The sequence below is a fragment of the Convolutriloba macropyga genome, chromosome 15, assembly GCF_964194025.1.
Source record: "Convolutriloba macropyga chromosome 15, txConMacr16.3, whole genome shotgun sequence".
In the NCBI taxonomy this organism is placed as follows: domain Eukaryota; kingdom Metazoa; phylum Xenacoelomorpha; order Acoela; family Convolutidae; genus Convolutriloba; species Convolutriloba macropyga.
In genome coordinates this window covers 37,022,558-37,039,019 of record NC_134482.1, presented here as the reverse complement: position 1 = coordinate 37,039,019, position 16,462 = coordinate 37,022,558, and the positions used below count along the sequence as shown (strand labels likewise).

General features: G+C 36.5%; 2 protein-coding genes across 2 annotated transcripts in view; one reads left to right on the top strand and one right to left on the bottom strand.

Moving 5' to 3' along the window:
• The window catches only part of LOC142354282 (mitochondrial Rho GTPase 2-like), a 161,642-nt gene that overhangs the window by 117,191 nt on the left and 27,989 nt on the right, over positions 1–16,462 (bottom strand). The window lies entirely within an intron of this gene.
• Positions 368–1,268, top strand: LOC142354000 (uncharacterized). Its single transcript, XM_075406247.1, has one exon. The coding sequence runs from the start codon at positions 532–534 to the stop codon at positions 1,189–1,191; it is 660 nt and encodes a 219-aa protein (XP_075262362.1). The 5' UTR covers positions 368–531; the 3' UTR covers positions 1,192–1,268.

Here is a 16,462-nt window from a genome sequence, read left to right as displayed (position 1 = left end):
TACTGTTGCTGTCAAAATTCCGAGTAATTTTCCAATTTCGAAATAGAATTAGTTTTTATTGATTTTAAAACATAAACAAGTGAACACAATCATAAACAAATCGGAAAATTTGCCCTATTTTCCATCCTAAAAATGGGTTAAAACTTTAAAACTGAATCATATCGATTCTACTAGATGCGTTTTAAACCAAAACAAACTTTCTTTAATAATGCAGCAAAAATTAATTACTATAGTACAATGATGCATTTGTTTTTATAAAGTGTGCGAATATTTCTATGCGCAAGTGAGAAAATTTTACAGGCTAGAATTAAATTTCTGTTTCAAGTGGCCCCGTTTTAATAAAGAGTATCATCTGTTTATCCAGTATTCCTTTTATACTGCTCCTTTAAAATATGGAATACACTTCTGAAAAACAATTAGCACTTAAAGCTATCGAAAATAATTGAAAATTGAGTGAAATACGCGATAACAAAGTTGCAAAAAACAACAACTTTAGCGACATAAGTCATTTACTTGAAAATTAATCTAGAAATGAGTGAAATTCTGACATCTGGCGATATTAATTCAAGCAATTTCGCTTTGCACGATGACTTCGAATCGTCTTTTCTCCAACAGTCAGATGACGAAAGCCTTTTAGAAGACTTTTCATCCATGGACAGCAAAGACGCACTAAACTTGGATGATTCTGACAAGTTACAATTTCATCGAAACGGCAGCAATTCCGTCAACAAAAAGAAGAAGCGAAAACGAAAGAGCGGACCGGTTGCATTTCATCAACGGCAAGCGGCCAACCAACGCGAGCGGCGTCGAATGAAAGCTATAAACGAGGCGTTCGAGCGGCTGCAATCTCATATTCCAACTTTGCCTTACGAGAAAAAACTCAGCAAAGTCGACACCTTGCGCCTTGCTATCAACTATATTCGATTTCTGGACCAAATTTTAATCTCGTTCGATTCATACGACCAAACGTCATTTTTAGCCCAAATTCAGGACCACTATTATCCAGTCATATCCTCGCCTCACCCAGGTTCGAACTCACGCATGATGGGTCATGGCAATGCAATGGGTATGGAATATTATTCAACCAATGAAGGCCTCCATTCATCAGCATTGGGAGCTTATTATGAAACTGATTATTCGAACCTTGAAAGAGAATATAGACAACAGCCTATGGCTCAAAACTTTATGTAAACTTTATCTGTATGAATGAAAGTATTCAAATACTGGTACAAGAGCCTTAATTCGAAATGTAATTTTTTTATCAAAGACTTTTGCCATTAGATAAGTTAAGGGTTCGATTACGTTAACTAAACCAATTGCAGGGTTCATTTTTAGTTAACAAAAAATTGCCAGAGCCAGGCACATTTCAAATCTTCCTGCAAAATTCAGACCCTGAATAGCAGCATTAAAAGTACAAAACCATCTCTAGCACTATATGAATTCATCTATACTATCTACATTTTTTTCAAAATATTTAAATCATTCAACAATCGTGGGCAGTTTAAACATGCCAATTATTACCCTCAAATTGGTACACAGAATGGGTCTTTCCCAATATAGCACCCACCAGTTGAGTGGTCATACAACATAGCCCCACTCTCCCCCGTAGTGGACATAATTTGCTGCGGGCGCTATACGATGGAAGAGCCCAACAACTATTGGATCAGTTATCGCGTACCGATCGCGCACTGGTATGACTGATTCCTTAACAACACAAACTAATAAACAAGTTTCTCGGGTATTTTCAGCGTGTATTCGTTCGATTGAACTATACCAACTGTTAGCCATAAAAAATGGAAATAATAAATTAAAAACAGATACTGGGTGAATGTAAATGCTAGTCTGGGGACTTCTCGTCTCATACGTAAGGCATTTAATAATTGAATTTTAAAGAAGCTAACATGCCAACGGCTTCTCTTCTGACAACCACTCCGATTGACGCACCGCAATAGCGTCTTGGAGCCTCTGATGCAGTGTAAGGAGCTCCTCAGAAAAGCTGGTAAGATCATAAGAAAAGTCGTATTCTCATCTTGACCATTCACACAGTGAAAATCGAATAACGTAAATTTATTCGATAAGTGAATTTTGCGTATTTCAAAACAGCCCATTTTACTATCGTATTCGTGGGTTTTCAGCAATTAATTGTGGTGAAGAACAAATTTTTGCATTTAACTCTTCAATAAACAATAAATTCTTTCCAGTCATTCGAAACAAAATCCAAACAAGGAGGCTCGGCAATGCGCGTTTGCACATCAAGTTCCGACCCCGCTCATCCACATTTTTGGCATAAATGTCTACCAAATAAGAACAGAAAGAAAAACCCCAAAACTCAACTATTTTTTCAAAAAAAAAAATCTGTGTGAACAAAGATCGCATAAACGGAAATAACTCAGCAGAGCAAAAATGCCGCATTACATCGATGAGATCAGCCATTATTAAGAAAGCAAGTCAAGACGAACAACAAAATCAAACAACAATAACAACAAACATTAATTACATCCAAAACTTTATGTCCATTTAAAAACAGAAGCTCAAAATAGCGTCGGATAAAACTGAAACTCAACAAAAAAACTTGTACTTCACCAGAAAATATATGTGACCACTATAAAAACGCTCGGTAACAATTAGACAAAAAAGAACAAAAAACAGCAAAGATAAAAAAATTTTGCTAAAAACAATTAACTTCAATGTCAGGAAAACCATTAGATGCCAATTGAAAACATCCAATATATTTATGATCACATAAACCTCTATAGCAGGGTATATTAAGACCTGTCATTAATAGTTTTTTTTTACGGTTCCAAAAACAACAACAACCAGAGACAACAAAAAAATTCAATTTTGCAAGAAAAGGCTGTCGAAGCCTTAACGCCATATTTTGCCCCTCTAAATATGTTCAATTGAGCCTTCCGCGAACGCCAAAATGTTGTAAATCGGGTTCTCATTAATGAAAACAGGTAGCAAGTAGACCAAAAAAAGTAAAGGGCAAAATTAATTCACACTTGTTTTCAATTATTGACAATTATCAAACTAACAATTATTCTCAAATTCACGAAAGCCATCAGCTTCAAAATGGAATAACTAAATAGGTTGGTCTATTCGTCCAAAGGAAGCAATTAGGACCTGTTATTTTTCAGAATATGTCTTACGTCCACAAAAAGAACGTTAAATATAGACAAAAATTAGTTTAATTTTTGTGCAAAAACCCCTGAGGATGCCAGTAAAATCATAACGAATTCTTCAAATAAAAACATTAGATTTGGTACACTGGCACCTACCCTCAATAAAAATAAATTCATATTAGATCTGTAATTAACGAGACTAGGTATCACAGGAACAAAAAAGATGAAAAAGATAAAAAAATTGGCTTACACTTTTTAAAAACAATTAATTCAAAGGAAAACCCTTAGATGACAACTGAAAACATATAAGATGATTATTAACACATACGCCTCTATAGGAGGGCCTTAAGACTTGTCATTAATGATTATATTTGGTTACAAAAAGAACAACAAATAGAGACAACAAAAAAAATCTATTAAAACTTGCGAGAAAACGCTGTCGAAGCCGTAATGTCATATTTGACCGCTCTAAAAATTTTCAATTGAGCCTTCCTCGAACGCCAAGGATGTGGTATAGGCCTTCTCATTAATGAGAACTGGTAAAAATAGACCAAAAAGAAGAAAAAGGGGCAAAATCAATTGCAACTTTTTTCGAAAACAATTATTTTCAAAGTCATGAAAGCCATTAGCTACAAAATAAAATTAAATAGGTTTACCTATTGAACCAAAAGAAGCGCTTGAGACCTGTAACAATTCAGAATATGTCTTAAATCTTAAAAAGAACGTTAAATATGAACAGTAATGTTGCAAAAAGTGAGAAGTTTACTTTTTGTGCGAAAAACCCCATGTCGAAGCCAGTAAATTCATCACGAAATCTTTGAAAAGATAAGATTTTGTAACTTGCAACTTCCCTCGACAACACTGATGTCATATCTGACCTGTATTTTACGAGACTAGGAAACAAAGGAAAAAAAGAACAAAAATGCAAAGTTAAACGACGTGAAAAAATTAAAAAAAAATTCATTTCGAATTCATGAAAGCAAGGTTATTCCTTCACAAAAAGCCAATGAGAACTGTCATTATCCAGTTAATTTCTCACGAATAAAAAAATGAAGTAAAAACGACAGTTAAAAACATTTGTAAAAAAAATCAATTAAATTCGAGAAAGGGATGTCGAAGCTGTTGAAACCACAACCTATGCCTTTCAAGTCTTTTATATGTTCAACTGTGCCTCCTTTTGAACGCCAATAAAGTAATATGTGAACTGTCACTAATATGAAGATGTGAAAAAACCAGAAAAACACGTGAAAAAGGGGCTAATGCTTAAAAACAAAAAAAATGAAATCTAGGAGTATCAAAGCAAAAAAACCATAAATTAACGCGTAAAACCGCAAAAGAGAATTCAAATTTAATCCAAAAGAAAGAAGAGGAAGTAGAAGCATTCTTTCTTTGCTGACACTCAGTTACAAGTTGACCAAGTTAGAGAAAAATAGTGGCAAATTTCAATAAGCCATTGTTTAATTAAAATCAAACAATTTTAAAAGTCAAAACAACCATAATCTTTCGAGTAAAGAAAACAGACACATTAAACTGGAACTGTTTAGAAAGCGATTTGGACCTTTCAACAGTGAGCTTTGATGTGATTTGTTCTCTTCTTTAAGTAACATAAAGCTCGATTTCATTTTTTTTTTAAAAAAAGACCGACTGATTACAATCCGAATTATTTTTTCGATTGCAAGTTCAAGATTGGACCAAAACCAGCCCTGCTATTGCTGTTGGTCAAATTAGAACACTCAATTGTTTCGAATGCTTTAGATCTACATAATTTGTTAGTTAAAAGATCAAAAATAAATGCTACGTTTTTGATAATCATAGAGTAAATATATCAAAAAACGGCAAAATTTCGATTCTAGACTACTCTCAATGGAAGTGGAAGTAAAACTAGCTCCCTTCGTAGTTGACATCGATTGTGTTTGTTGTTTCTAGGGTTTGTACTTCCGTCAAATTTAATCAAACTGGACTAAAGAAGCTTATTTTGGGCAATTTTTGATGAAAAAGGCTGAATTTTAAAATATTTAGCCAAAATTTTAGCCAGAAAAATTAAATCAAAATAGTCAACAAAACTTTAATTTTTATATAGCAGTACTATTTTAAACAATTTTCAGCAAAATTGACAAAATTTTAGGCGAAATTCCAGAAAATGTGAATAAAAACAACGGAAATTTGTCAATTATTCACAAAACTTCAAACCTAGATAACTCCCTGTAAAAAACAAAATTCAAAAAAAAATTCTATATTCTACGCTGGAGGGGCTTTTTAATGATACTACTCACAACTCTGTACGATGAATATATCGATCGATCAAAATTGTATGAACAAAAAAACCATTTGAGTATATAGTTCCTCCCCCCTCAAGAGGGGTCGGAACAATAACGATCAATTCTTTGTATAAGAATGGCTAAGTAGTCAAACTTTAAACTTATATTCTACCAGTATAATTCTACTAATATGCATCAGTTTTAGCCTAACATACCGAAAACATAGCCAATACAATTTCTGAGAAAAATACCCTTTATCGTTTTTGCAACCGTAAGTTTCATTGTTTCTAAAATGCCGACTTAAAGAACGCCCGTGACCAACATTAAGCATTCAATTAACCTAAATTCGACATATCCTAACCATAGAAGCTAAAATTTACAACGCTATACCATGCTTCGCGGGCCGTGGTCATGCCTCAGCAGTCTGTGACTTGATATGAACCTATAATAACAGAACGCAAGCTTATTTTACATAATGTTTCTTTCTGATTCGCGCGATTTCCGACCATAATTATGTTAATGTTGAAATCCTATTATATACACGGCAGCTTTGCTGAGAGCATTACGGAGAGTTGAGACCGTCAAAAAACAGGCTCTACAACTTTGACTCTATATCAGAATATGTTGCACTTGACAGTATTTGAACCGTCGTTCAAAAAAGCAAATATTAAAACAAAACCAAAACCGATGTTCGAAATTTTTTGGTACTCAAAGAACATCTGTGGTCTCTTTTTCATATGGTGGGCCGAAAGAAAGCAAGTAATTTCAAATGACTTTAAAATAAAAAAAACAGTGGTTTGGCGGACCTTTTAAATCTTCTTTTTATGTAACTTATCAAATATAACCGTTTAGGGTCGGGAGAGTAGATCTCAAAGAGTAAAAGCCGCCCTTCACACCATAAAATTGTCTCCATCAGTTTTGGTGAATTGCGTACTGAAAAACCAGTAAAGCATAAGTGGTTAAGAGAACTGCTTAGTGACTTAATATACTCCGGGCATCACCTGTTTAATATTGCGTCTTTGAGGACAACAATCAATTGATCAAACGGAAGGGACTCTCTCTGGCAAAAATTTGGTTGTGCGACATTCCAAACATAACTGACTATCGTCGGGCGAAATACGACCGGCGAGTAGTTGGCTTCGTCATTAGCCAGCCACGGTTTTGTGATGCTAGCTTTAGCTTAATTGAAAGGGCGTGAGGTGAGCGCAGCGGGGGCATCAGAGGGGGATCTTTGGCTGGACGGGGGCCTTACGGCCTGAACGATGTGCAGTGGTGCGGATTGGGGGAGGGGGGGGGGGGCACGTGGGGGAGCGGGGTGGGGGATCAATTTTTAATAACCGCCCTTCACACCACAAGTATAAGTCTACCATAAAATTGGTTTACTGCTTAGCTGCTCTCAAGCTTGGTGTGTTACAACTGGTATTTTAAAATTGTTAGAAAAGTTTCAGAAAAACTGTTTTCTTATTCGAACTATCCACGCCGCCAATTACTCAATTTCTAGCAACGTCATTGACTTTACGTCATCTTTCAATATTTTTAAAAAGAATTTAGACAATTTTCTCATAGCCAAAACACTTTCTTTTAACTACTATCGGCCATGTACATATTTTCTTAAAAGTTGCTGTGTGGACTGCAGATCTTAATTTGCTACTTTGCTTTGTTAATTTGTACTGTCATGTCTTTCTTTTACTATGTATTCCTATTGTTGGAATTTAAGTCTTTTACTACTACTACTAATCTACAAAACAGTTTCTGTGAATCGCATATTTGGAGACTAATTATGACAAAAACTCAAACGTTTGCGAGTAATTAACAAGGATTTAATAAAAAATGCTAGTCAAGTCATTTATGACTTGACTAAAAATATGTTTACACAATTCCGCTACAATTCAGCGTTAAGGAGGGTAATGGATGATGACATCACAGCACAACAGCAGCTGAAGTGCTGCATCAACAAAAGAGATATGGAAAGAGAGATAAGGTGAACGAGAAAGAGAATGAAAGAAACCCCAACGGAGAGAGAGTGTGTGAGAGAGAGAGAGAGAGCTAGAAATATTTTCCATGATTAGATTCGACTCTGCAATTTCCAGTTTTCTAGACTGGTTAGTAATCAGATCATATAGAAAAAAAAACAGAAAAGTTCAAAATTTAAAAGTTTCCAGATTTCACAAAGAAAAAAGTTGCAAACAATTTTTGTTTCCGGTGCTCTCGTGTGACCCATCTGCAAAAACTTAAAAATTTAAAATACTAAAAACTATTCCATGGCCAATAAAAGATTTCCAATAACTTATTATCAAACCATAGAGGAGGTCTTCGGGGCCCGTGGGGCTGGAAAACCTGAATAATAACCATAAATGTCAAATATAAAAATGTAAAAGATTTTTTCAAAAAATTCGTGATGTTAAAATCTTGAAAAACATTCCATTACTTCCAGAAACTCTAGAGTTACCTATTATCAAAATCTAGAGGAGGTTCCTTGGCTCTTATGGCTGGAGAAACCTAAAAAATGATTGAAAATTTTCAAAAACCTTGAAACAAATTGAAAATTAGTTTAAAATTGCGCCTTTTTGTTTGGATTACCAAAACCTATAGCTCTTAAAAATGGTCATAAAAAGTATTTAAGTCTTCCAAAAAACTTGATGAACTTCAGCCAACCTCAATTTTAGACTTGTCCAACAAAAAATTGGAAAACAGCTGGTAGATTGCGAGAAAATAGCCGCAATAGATTCGTAGATCTGCAGACCACAAAAAGTTAAAAGACAGAAAAAAGAAATTTATTTTCAATAAGGGCTGAGCTGTTAAATTTTGATTAAGAATATGTAGTATTTGTTGCTGTTTCAATTAGCTGCTCTTAAATAACCTTCAATTAGAGTAATATACAACTTGACCTTATCTCTTTGAATTAAAGTAAAGAAAAGTCAATTTCAGAGTGAGGATGTCATTTGTATGAGTGAGGTAAATCACGTGTGTAAAAAAAACGCAATCCCGCAAATGGACAAAAAATCTCGCTCCACTAATGTTCGGTGGAAATTGCATGAACGACTGAGCAAAAAGCAGATTTGAAGTGAATGTGACGTCATATGATCGTAAAAAAAATATTGACGAAATAAAAAACGCAAGAGAAGGCCAATAATAGTCTCAGCTATCGCTTCACGACCACTAGTAACAAAAAACAAGACAAAATTGCAACATTTGGGTTCCAGAACTCCTAAAAAGGATCTTTTAACCTTAAACTGCGGTCTTCCCAGTAGCTTCACCACACTAAGCACTTGAAGGATTACTAAAAGCGGCTATGCGCCTCTATTGAAAGTTAATGAGCGCTGGGCGCTTCCTGTTTATGTTGTTTTTAAGGACAAAGTCATGAGTCAGACGAGAAATGGGTCAAGCGAAAAACGCAAAAAAGTCCAACAGGACTAATATAACTGCTAAACTTCGTTTGAGAGCAATTAAAAAGCACGGTGCAAAATGAGCGACCATCATCAGTTTATTTTAAGATTGATGTACATTTAAATAATGTGATCTAAAATACAATTACACTCAATCTAGTTTTACGAATTGAATCAATATAAAACCGAACTTTTGTACATCTTACATCTTTATTTACATATCTTACTTCAACCATATTTAGTCAATTGCTCGTTATTTAAAAATAAAATCGATCATATTAAAACGCTACAATTCACGGATTTTCAGGCTATTGGTGTGATCTTTCCGTTTATTTATCCAGAACCTCGCCTTTCTCTATTTGTTCTGCTGTTTTTAAAGCCAAGTGTTGGAAAAACTTGAGTCAACTCCCTTAATCTGCCCGTGTCAGTTGCTTGAGTGATAATAGCGTTGAGTGTTAATTGCATGTTACCGAAAAAAATCTGTTAATCATGCCTTAACAATTTTGCTATGCTGAAATTATGCACAGCTGCGAAAACATGAACATAAACGACTAACGTCGGAGATATTGCTCTCAAACGACATTTTGGCTTCGTTAATAGCTAGCTACGGTTTAGTGAGGCTAGTTTTAGCTTAATTGAAGGAGTGTGCGGTGAGTGCAGGGGGGGAGGGAGGGGGGGGAAGGTTGGTGTACAGATCCAGATCGGGCAAGGTGGGGTCAATCTCTAAGAACCGCCCTTACTACCGTACGTATAAGTCTCCAAAACGGTTTCTTTGAGTCACATACTTTGAAACTGCGGATCTGGAAGGCTCTAAGATAACTCATTACCCGCTGGGTGCTACCTGTTCATCCTGTTTTTGAGGACGAAAAGTCAAAAATGGTTAAGACATAAAGTCGCCTAAAAAGACCAACCGGACTATTATAATTGCTATAAACTTCCTTTGAGAACAATTAATTATGCCTATATCTGCTTTTTTTGATACCATAATTCTTTCACAATCAACATTAATTTTTGATTCTAGGAATGTCAACTTTCCCTCCTGTCGCTCATTTTATTGAGTATTCATGCTTCAGGTAATTTTGAGGATCTCCAGGAGAGCAGAGATAGAGATAGGGTACTTGACAGTTGAGCTGATTGCTCAGATTTATCGAAACGGTTATCGGGTTTAAAGATGTTCAGGCCAGCGAAATGTTCCCTTATTGGCAACGAAAAGATATTACAGTATTTTTGATTGTAGTCGGGATTTTTTAATAGATTAGGTAATAGCTCGACGTTGATTGATTTCCTACATTCTTTAAAGAGGTCTTCAGTATTTTCAATATTAGAAGTTAAACGAGCTAAATAAACTCAACTTATGCTGAACCGATGAAGTGAACGATTTACAAATATTTTGAGGTGAAACATTGTCTTGAAGTGCTAGCCTTTTTAACAACGATTTCTGCTGTTTTAGTGATCTTTCTATAAATTTCTCTTTTGCATTATCAGAACCAAGTACTACCAAGTACTCTACAACAGCCAACTATTTTATTTTCGTCGTAAACAGAAAGATGCGTGAACAAAAACCGAAAGCAAGACCATATTTTTTCAATGAGTCAAAGAACCTTTTCAAGCGATCAAGAGCCGACAGCATTGTCATCGTCCGGATACCACTTTTCAATGGGGGAAGCAATCGTCAAGAAGTTCAACTAAGGGGATAATGGCAATTCCATACATCGACATCGCAAGGGGTCCTGAGAGAATATTGTTTGTTTCGTAATAAACAAATTGATGGTTCACGAAATTAAATGCATATGAAAGGATAGAGAAAAGCGCATAATTTCTCGATTTTTTGTGGGGCAAGATTACGGTTGTGACTATTGACAGCGTTTTTGCTTCGATAATCAAGATCGCCTCCGAGTCTGTGCTTGTAAAAGCAGCTCTCAACAAACGAATTGCATGTTCAATTCCTCCCCTAAGACACATACATAGTTGTTCGTCACCAGCTAATATCTTAAGGTCGGTTTTAGTACATTTGACAATAGTTCTTCCAATATTTCGCCTGATGACCTACCACATTTCTATCGGGCGTACACCGGGGGCATTTATGAAGAGCTATCAACCGACCTAAAATACACGGAAGAACGAAAGTCAAGTGAAACGTGGCTATGCGTATTGCTAGTTTAGCAATCGGCTCGCATAGATCAGTTGAGGACAACTTAATGGATGTCAGAAGCCTTCGCAATTCATTTGCACCCTGTCCGGAAGGGCTATGTCTTCCATGCGTCTTCACGGCAGGCTTTCTAACCATTGAGGCATTGCGTTTTTCAAATATGGATTGATGGTATGGTAAAACTTTTGGATGTTCATTGCCCTTTAGATAATTCAAATTTGCTTTGCGCGGTTCCGGATGTTTCTCACGTAAGATATCAAGGACTGTTTTTTTGTCAACTTTGTCAGTTAATGAGATGACACCAACTTTCGATTCTTCTGCAAGACTTCGAACGGCATTGGAAATTTTTCATGTTGAAATGTATTTATCAAATTCTTTATTCATCAACAAATCGCTTTTCTTTAGTTCTGCTCATACGCTCCTAGATAGATTTTGATTCAAGAAACAGGGAATATGTGTCCCACTTTATCCATTGATCTAACCGCCTTGTGACGTTTTTTTTTGAGGCGTCATCCTCCGTTTTTGCTATTGCAAGAATGAGATGAGGCATCATAATTGCGATATACATTGCCATTTCTGCGTTAGAATCAGATATCAGAGAACTTAAGGCTTGTCTTGTTTCGTAATAGCGTAAAAAAAGATTGCTTTCCAATGAACAATTTTGCTTTCCTCGAGGTTCAGCCAATAAATGCAGGGTTTCAGACAGGCTTCCCTAAAAGTTTGCGATGTCTGGCTATCGGTCGCTGCATGGCTGAGACTTTTTGCCTCTGACAATAGAGTTGCTTTCATTTCGCAGCGGAAGTTCTCATGGTGTTCTCGCCAAGCGTTGAGTCCACTCCACTAAACGTACTGATAAGTGGCACATGAGTAACAAGCACCAAAATGCTCCACATGTTTTGAACATTTTGAGCAGTGTGACTGCTCGGACATGTGGACGGGATATAAATAAGGGAGGCTGTTAGTAGTCTGAAAACATGTGATTAACTAAAGAGTGAAGAATTGAAACATGCGGGATAGACAAACAAGCAAATATATGGTTACCATAGAAAGAGAAATGTACACGATCTTCACAGTTTTTACTGAGGATCACCAGGAGTATTTCATAATATGTTATCTACTTATCTCTAATTCAAGTACGGTGAAAAACAAAAATAGCTTGTGCAAAAACAAAAAATGTGTACAAACAAATCCACACCACCTGCAGATCAGAATCCCACCGGGCCCCTTCTGTTTCCAAGTCTGTTTTGAAGGCAATTCGAATGAGAGCAATTTTTGGCCCGCCGAACGCACTAAATAAAAGGTGAAGACAGATTTGCTCTTGAAAAATAATCTCCTTAACGTATATAGTCTTAAGAAATATTCTCCTTAATAAAAATTCTCCTTAACGTACTAAATTCCTACTAAAATTTATTGCTTGTCGTCTTATTTAAGCTTGTTGTCTGATTCTTATCATCTGATTTATTGCTTGTCGTCCGATTTAATGCTTGTTGTCTGATTGCACTAGATAAATGCCCTGGGTTCCGACCAATTGTCATTTGAGAGGTATCAAGGCAATTTATAGGTAAGATTATAGTGAAGTGCGTTAAACGAGATCTCCAATTACCTGGGGGAAACGTACAGATGTGCCTTGGACGAAAAAGTGGCATCGAAAATGCTATCCATGCACTCCGTTGGCGCTTTCTGAAGATCGTACTGAACCGATTCCATTGATTGATGCCAGGAACGCGTTTAATAGCTTGAATAGAGATCTGGCTCTAAAAAACATCAGAAAGCTTTTTCCCTCAATTTTTTACAGCAAACAAAAACTCGTATAAGACCCCATCGGACCCCTTCATTGATAAAAAAGTAATCAAGTCTCAAGAAGGAACAACACAGGGTGATCTAATAGCCATGGCAATGTACGGAGTTGCTACTCTTCCTCTCATGGACATGTTCTATGATCAAAATATTACTCATAAATGGTACGCAGATGACAGTAATGTGGCCGGTAGCCTTGAATCACTGCGGATCGTGCTAGATAAGCTCAATGAACAAGGCGGTGCATTCGGTTATAATGTGACCAAATGTCATCTTTTTAAAGTATCTGAAATTGTTCAGAAGGCGAACAAAGTTTTTCGTTATTAGATGTTGATGTTATTGAAGGTCGTCGAGTTTTGGATTAAGTTATTGGTTCTGATGAAAGTTGTAACGATTTTCTGAAAGAAAATTTAGTGAACTACTCTAACATGCTCGAGAAGCTTGTTAACGTGTACGGCTCAGAATGTGTACAAATCATTTACGAATGGATTGCAACTCAAATTGACTTTAATTGCTAGGACTATTCCAAACGCGGACAGTCTGCTGAGGGAAGCCGCAAAAAAATAGATAAAAATCTTATACCTTCAATGTTGTATCATCCCTCGTAAAATGACAGATACCGGAAGGTTTTCTCTCTTCCTGTTAAAGAAGGTGGTTCAAGCATTCTTCTTCCTGAAGACAGGGCAAACGAATATGAAGGATCTATTCGGATTTGTAAGCCGTTACAGAATCATAACGCTCAAGATGCAGAGTTTCGTGAGGAAGAAATCCTTCAGAAAATCAAAAAAGAAAAACAGGAACAAGCTCGAGCGAAAAAGTTTGCAATCAAAGATCTCATCAATGATAAATAGGCATATTCTCTAGAATTGGCTATGGAGAAAGAAGCATCATGCTGGCTAACCGCACTTCCATGGAAGAGATATCATTTTGAGAGATTATGTCAAGGGAGAGTTTACAGATGGAATTGCTCTTAGATATGGATAGAATATCGTAAAATTGCCATCAGGACGCGCATGTGGAGAAAACTTTAATATAGCGCATGCTCTTCATTCTCCTTCACAATGACATCCGTGACTCTTTTGCCAACCTTCTCAATGAGATCTGCGATGATGTCGAAGTAGATTCCTGTCTTCAGTCTTTGCAAGGGGCAACCTTCGCAAATAGTACTACCACTAATGATGACGACGCTCGACTAGATATCAAAGGTAATGTTTTTGTCGATTCACGCTTCAGCAGAACGTTCTTTGATGTGAAAGTGTTTAATCCGTATGCGAAGAGTTGCCCAAAATGCAAACCGGATTCGTACAAACATCACAAGTCCATCAAGAAGCTGAAATACGAACAAAGGATAGCCATTTTTTGTCCGTTAATCTTCTCTTTTACAGGAGTAGCTGGTCCGTCAGCATCAAAAGCCATACAGAGATTGGCTTCCAGGATCAGCGATAAGAAAGAAGAGTCATATTCGCACGTGATCACGTACATAAGGACAAAATTAAGTTTCGCTCTTTTGCGTCGCTCCATACTCTGCCACCGTGGCGCGCGCTCCATGCGCCGGCGCCCTGCAGTAGAAGAGTCAATAATAGAAACCATTGTAGAGGAAGGGAGGCTGTTGTGCTAAATGCTCTATTTTTTCTCTAATATTGATTCAAAATTACTGCAGATTGTACTTCGACTGCTATTTACCATATCTATTCTGTTTATAATTCTGATGCTTTATTTTCTTTATCTCTTGCTTCTGATGCTTCAATTTTCGACTACTGTCAGAAATTATAAACACACATAGGAGTTGACTTGCTGCCCCTGAGTTGTCCGGCTACCCTTTTATGGGAGCGGCTTTCTCTGAATTTACCCTTTCATAAATTTTTTTGCTAACTTATACTATCTCAATTTATAAATCGGACGGAGATTTTCGCATTGCCATTACCGGCCCTATTTTGGTTCAATGTCTGTTTTTGAAAGACCATATTCCGAAACTTTTGGAAAAGTTGATGGATTTGTGACGATGGCTCCGAGGTCACCCTAATTTTTCCAACCGCTGTAAAAACGAAACAAACTATAAACTATTTTCTTCGAAATTCATGCAAAGTCCCAACACTGAAACAATTTTTTTACAAGTCTGGACACCGCAGTTATCAACCCCCTTTCTTAGTGAACCGTCCGAACAGCAGGAAGTTTGACAAAAATTAGTGCAAAGCTGTATTTTTTGACATTTTGAACATAAAAATGAATTTTCCAAATATGCCAGTGTAATACCTTCTTATTGAATTAATTATCGAAAAAACCTAAGATGTGGAAATATCTGAAAGCAAAAAAGTAGAACTACTCAACGGCTCAAAAAAAAGGTAGAACATGTGCAAGAACACGGAGCCTTCGCTTCCAGATGACAGAAAAAACACCTGGGGAAGAAAACCTGTGACTGTCAAAAGAGCGTCAAAGGAGCGAGACAATGAAAACTCGAGAAGGCAAAACGTTGGTGAGAACCACTTCCTCTAGCTGTGAATCCAAAACAAAAAAACAACAACAAGATACATGTTTGAACAAGATACATTGCGTTCATCGAACGTTTTCGGTGAACGCAATGTTCGAAAACGTTCGTTTTTTAAATCATTTTATTTTTTAATCGACAATTCCATCGTCTCTGCAAAAACAAGATAGTTAGCAACATTAACGATAATAACCACAGCAGCAGGTTAACCAAAATATCAAAATTAAAGAATCAAAATAAACAATAAATCTTGGTTTTTTAAAAAGAAGCTGTTTAAACAAAACAAGTCCGAAAACTGTGAAAAAGACAAGACCCAAGTGAAATCTATTTCCCTCCAGAAGTTGACTAGAACGCCTCTAGAAATTTCCATCTGCCTTTTTTGTTCTTGTTTGATTTGTTAGCACGCTACTATGTAAAAAAATAGCACGTGCTCCTGGGGGGCGTAAAAAATGTAAGCCCACTAAGCTTGGGGGCCAAAACAGCTTGGGGGGCCAATAAAAGACCCAATCCCCAAGTGAATTTCAATCGAGAGAGCCGCACATTGTCTCAGAGAACAAATTAGAGTAACAATTGTTTCGTCAATTGTCCGTCGACCCTTCTGCATCTACGCCATGGCGAATGACGTGCGGTTATGGGGACCTTGAGGGGCATCGTCAACATCACGGGATAGGAGCAAGGGAAGCGGATTATTCTGTTGAGTGTGGTTGTGTAGGATTGATGGTATTAAGAGCAGCCATGTGGCTACTTCTACTGGTGTTTCCCACAGGTTAATCACTCTCAGGTTCGTGGTGTTCTTAGTGTAGTAAACCATAGAACTTAATGTATGACATGCTAACATAATACATATTGAACGGACTATTCCAAAATTTCACAACAACTGGGAGAACAAAAAAGAGATGGTTACTCAGAGCAAACCGGATTTTAACAATATAAAGAAAGCATCATAAATAATGATGGGGACCATCACGGAATTTCATCTTGACGGGAGACGTCAAGGAATGTTTGTTCTTGACGGGATTCGTCAGGCAGTTAAAGCTGATATCTGTTAGTTTAACTAAGAGGGACCCGTGCGGTAGAAAATAACTATGAGAAATTACCAAAAAGATTAAAGCAAATTTGTAAAAATAACCCAAGAATAATCAAACATTAATAGGACCGAAACCAAAGGCCATAATCAAAACTAAGACTCATATAAGTGAGATGCTTTTCTCTAATTAGCTTTACATCTTCTCATCTTTTGAAATTTCTTGTATTTCCATTCAGTA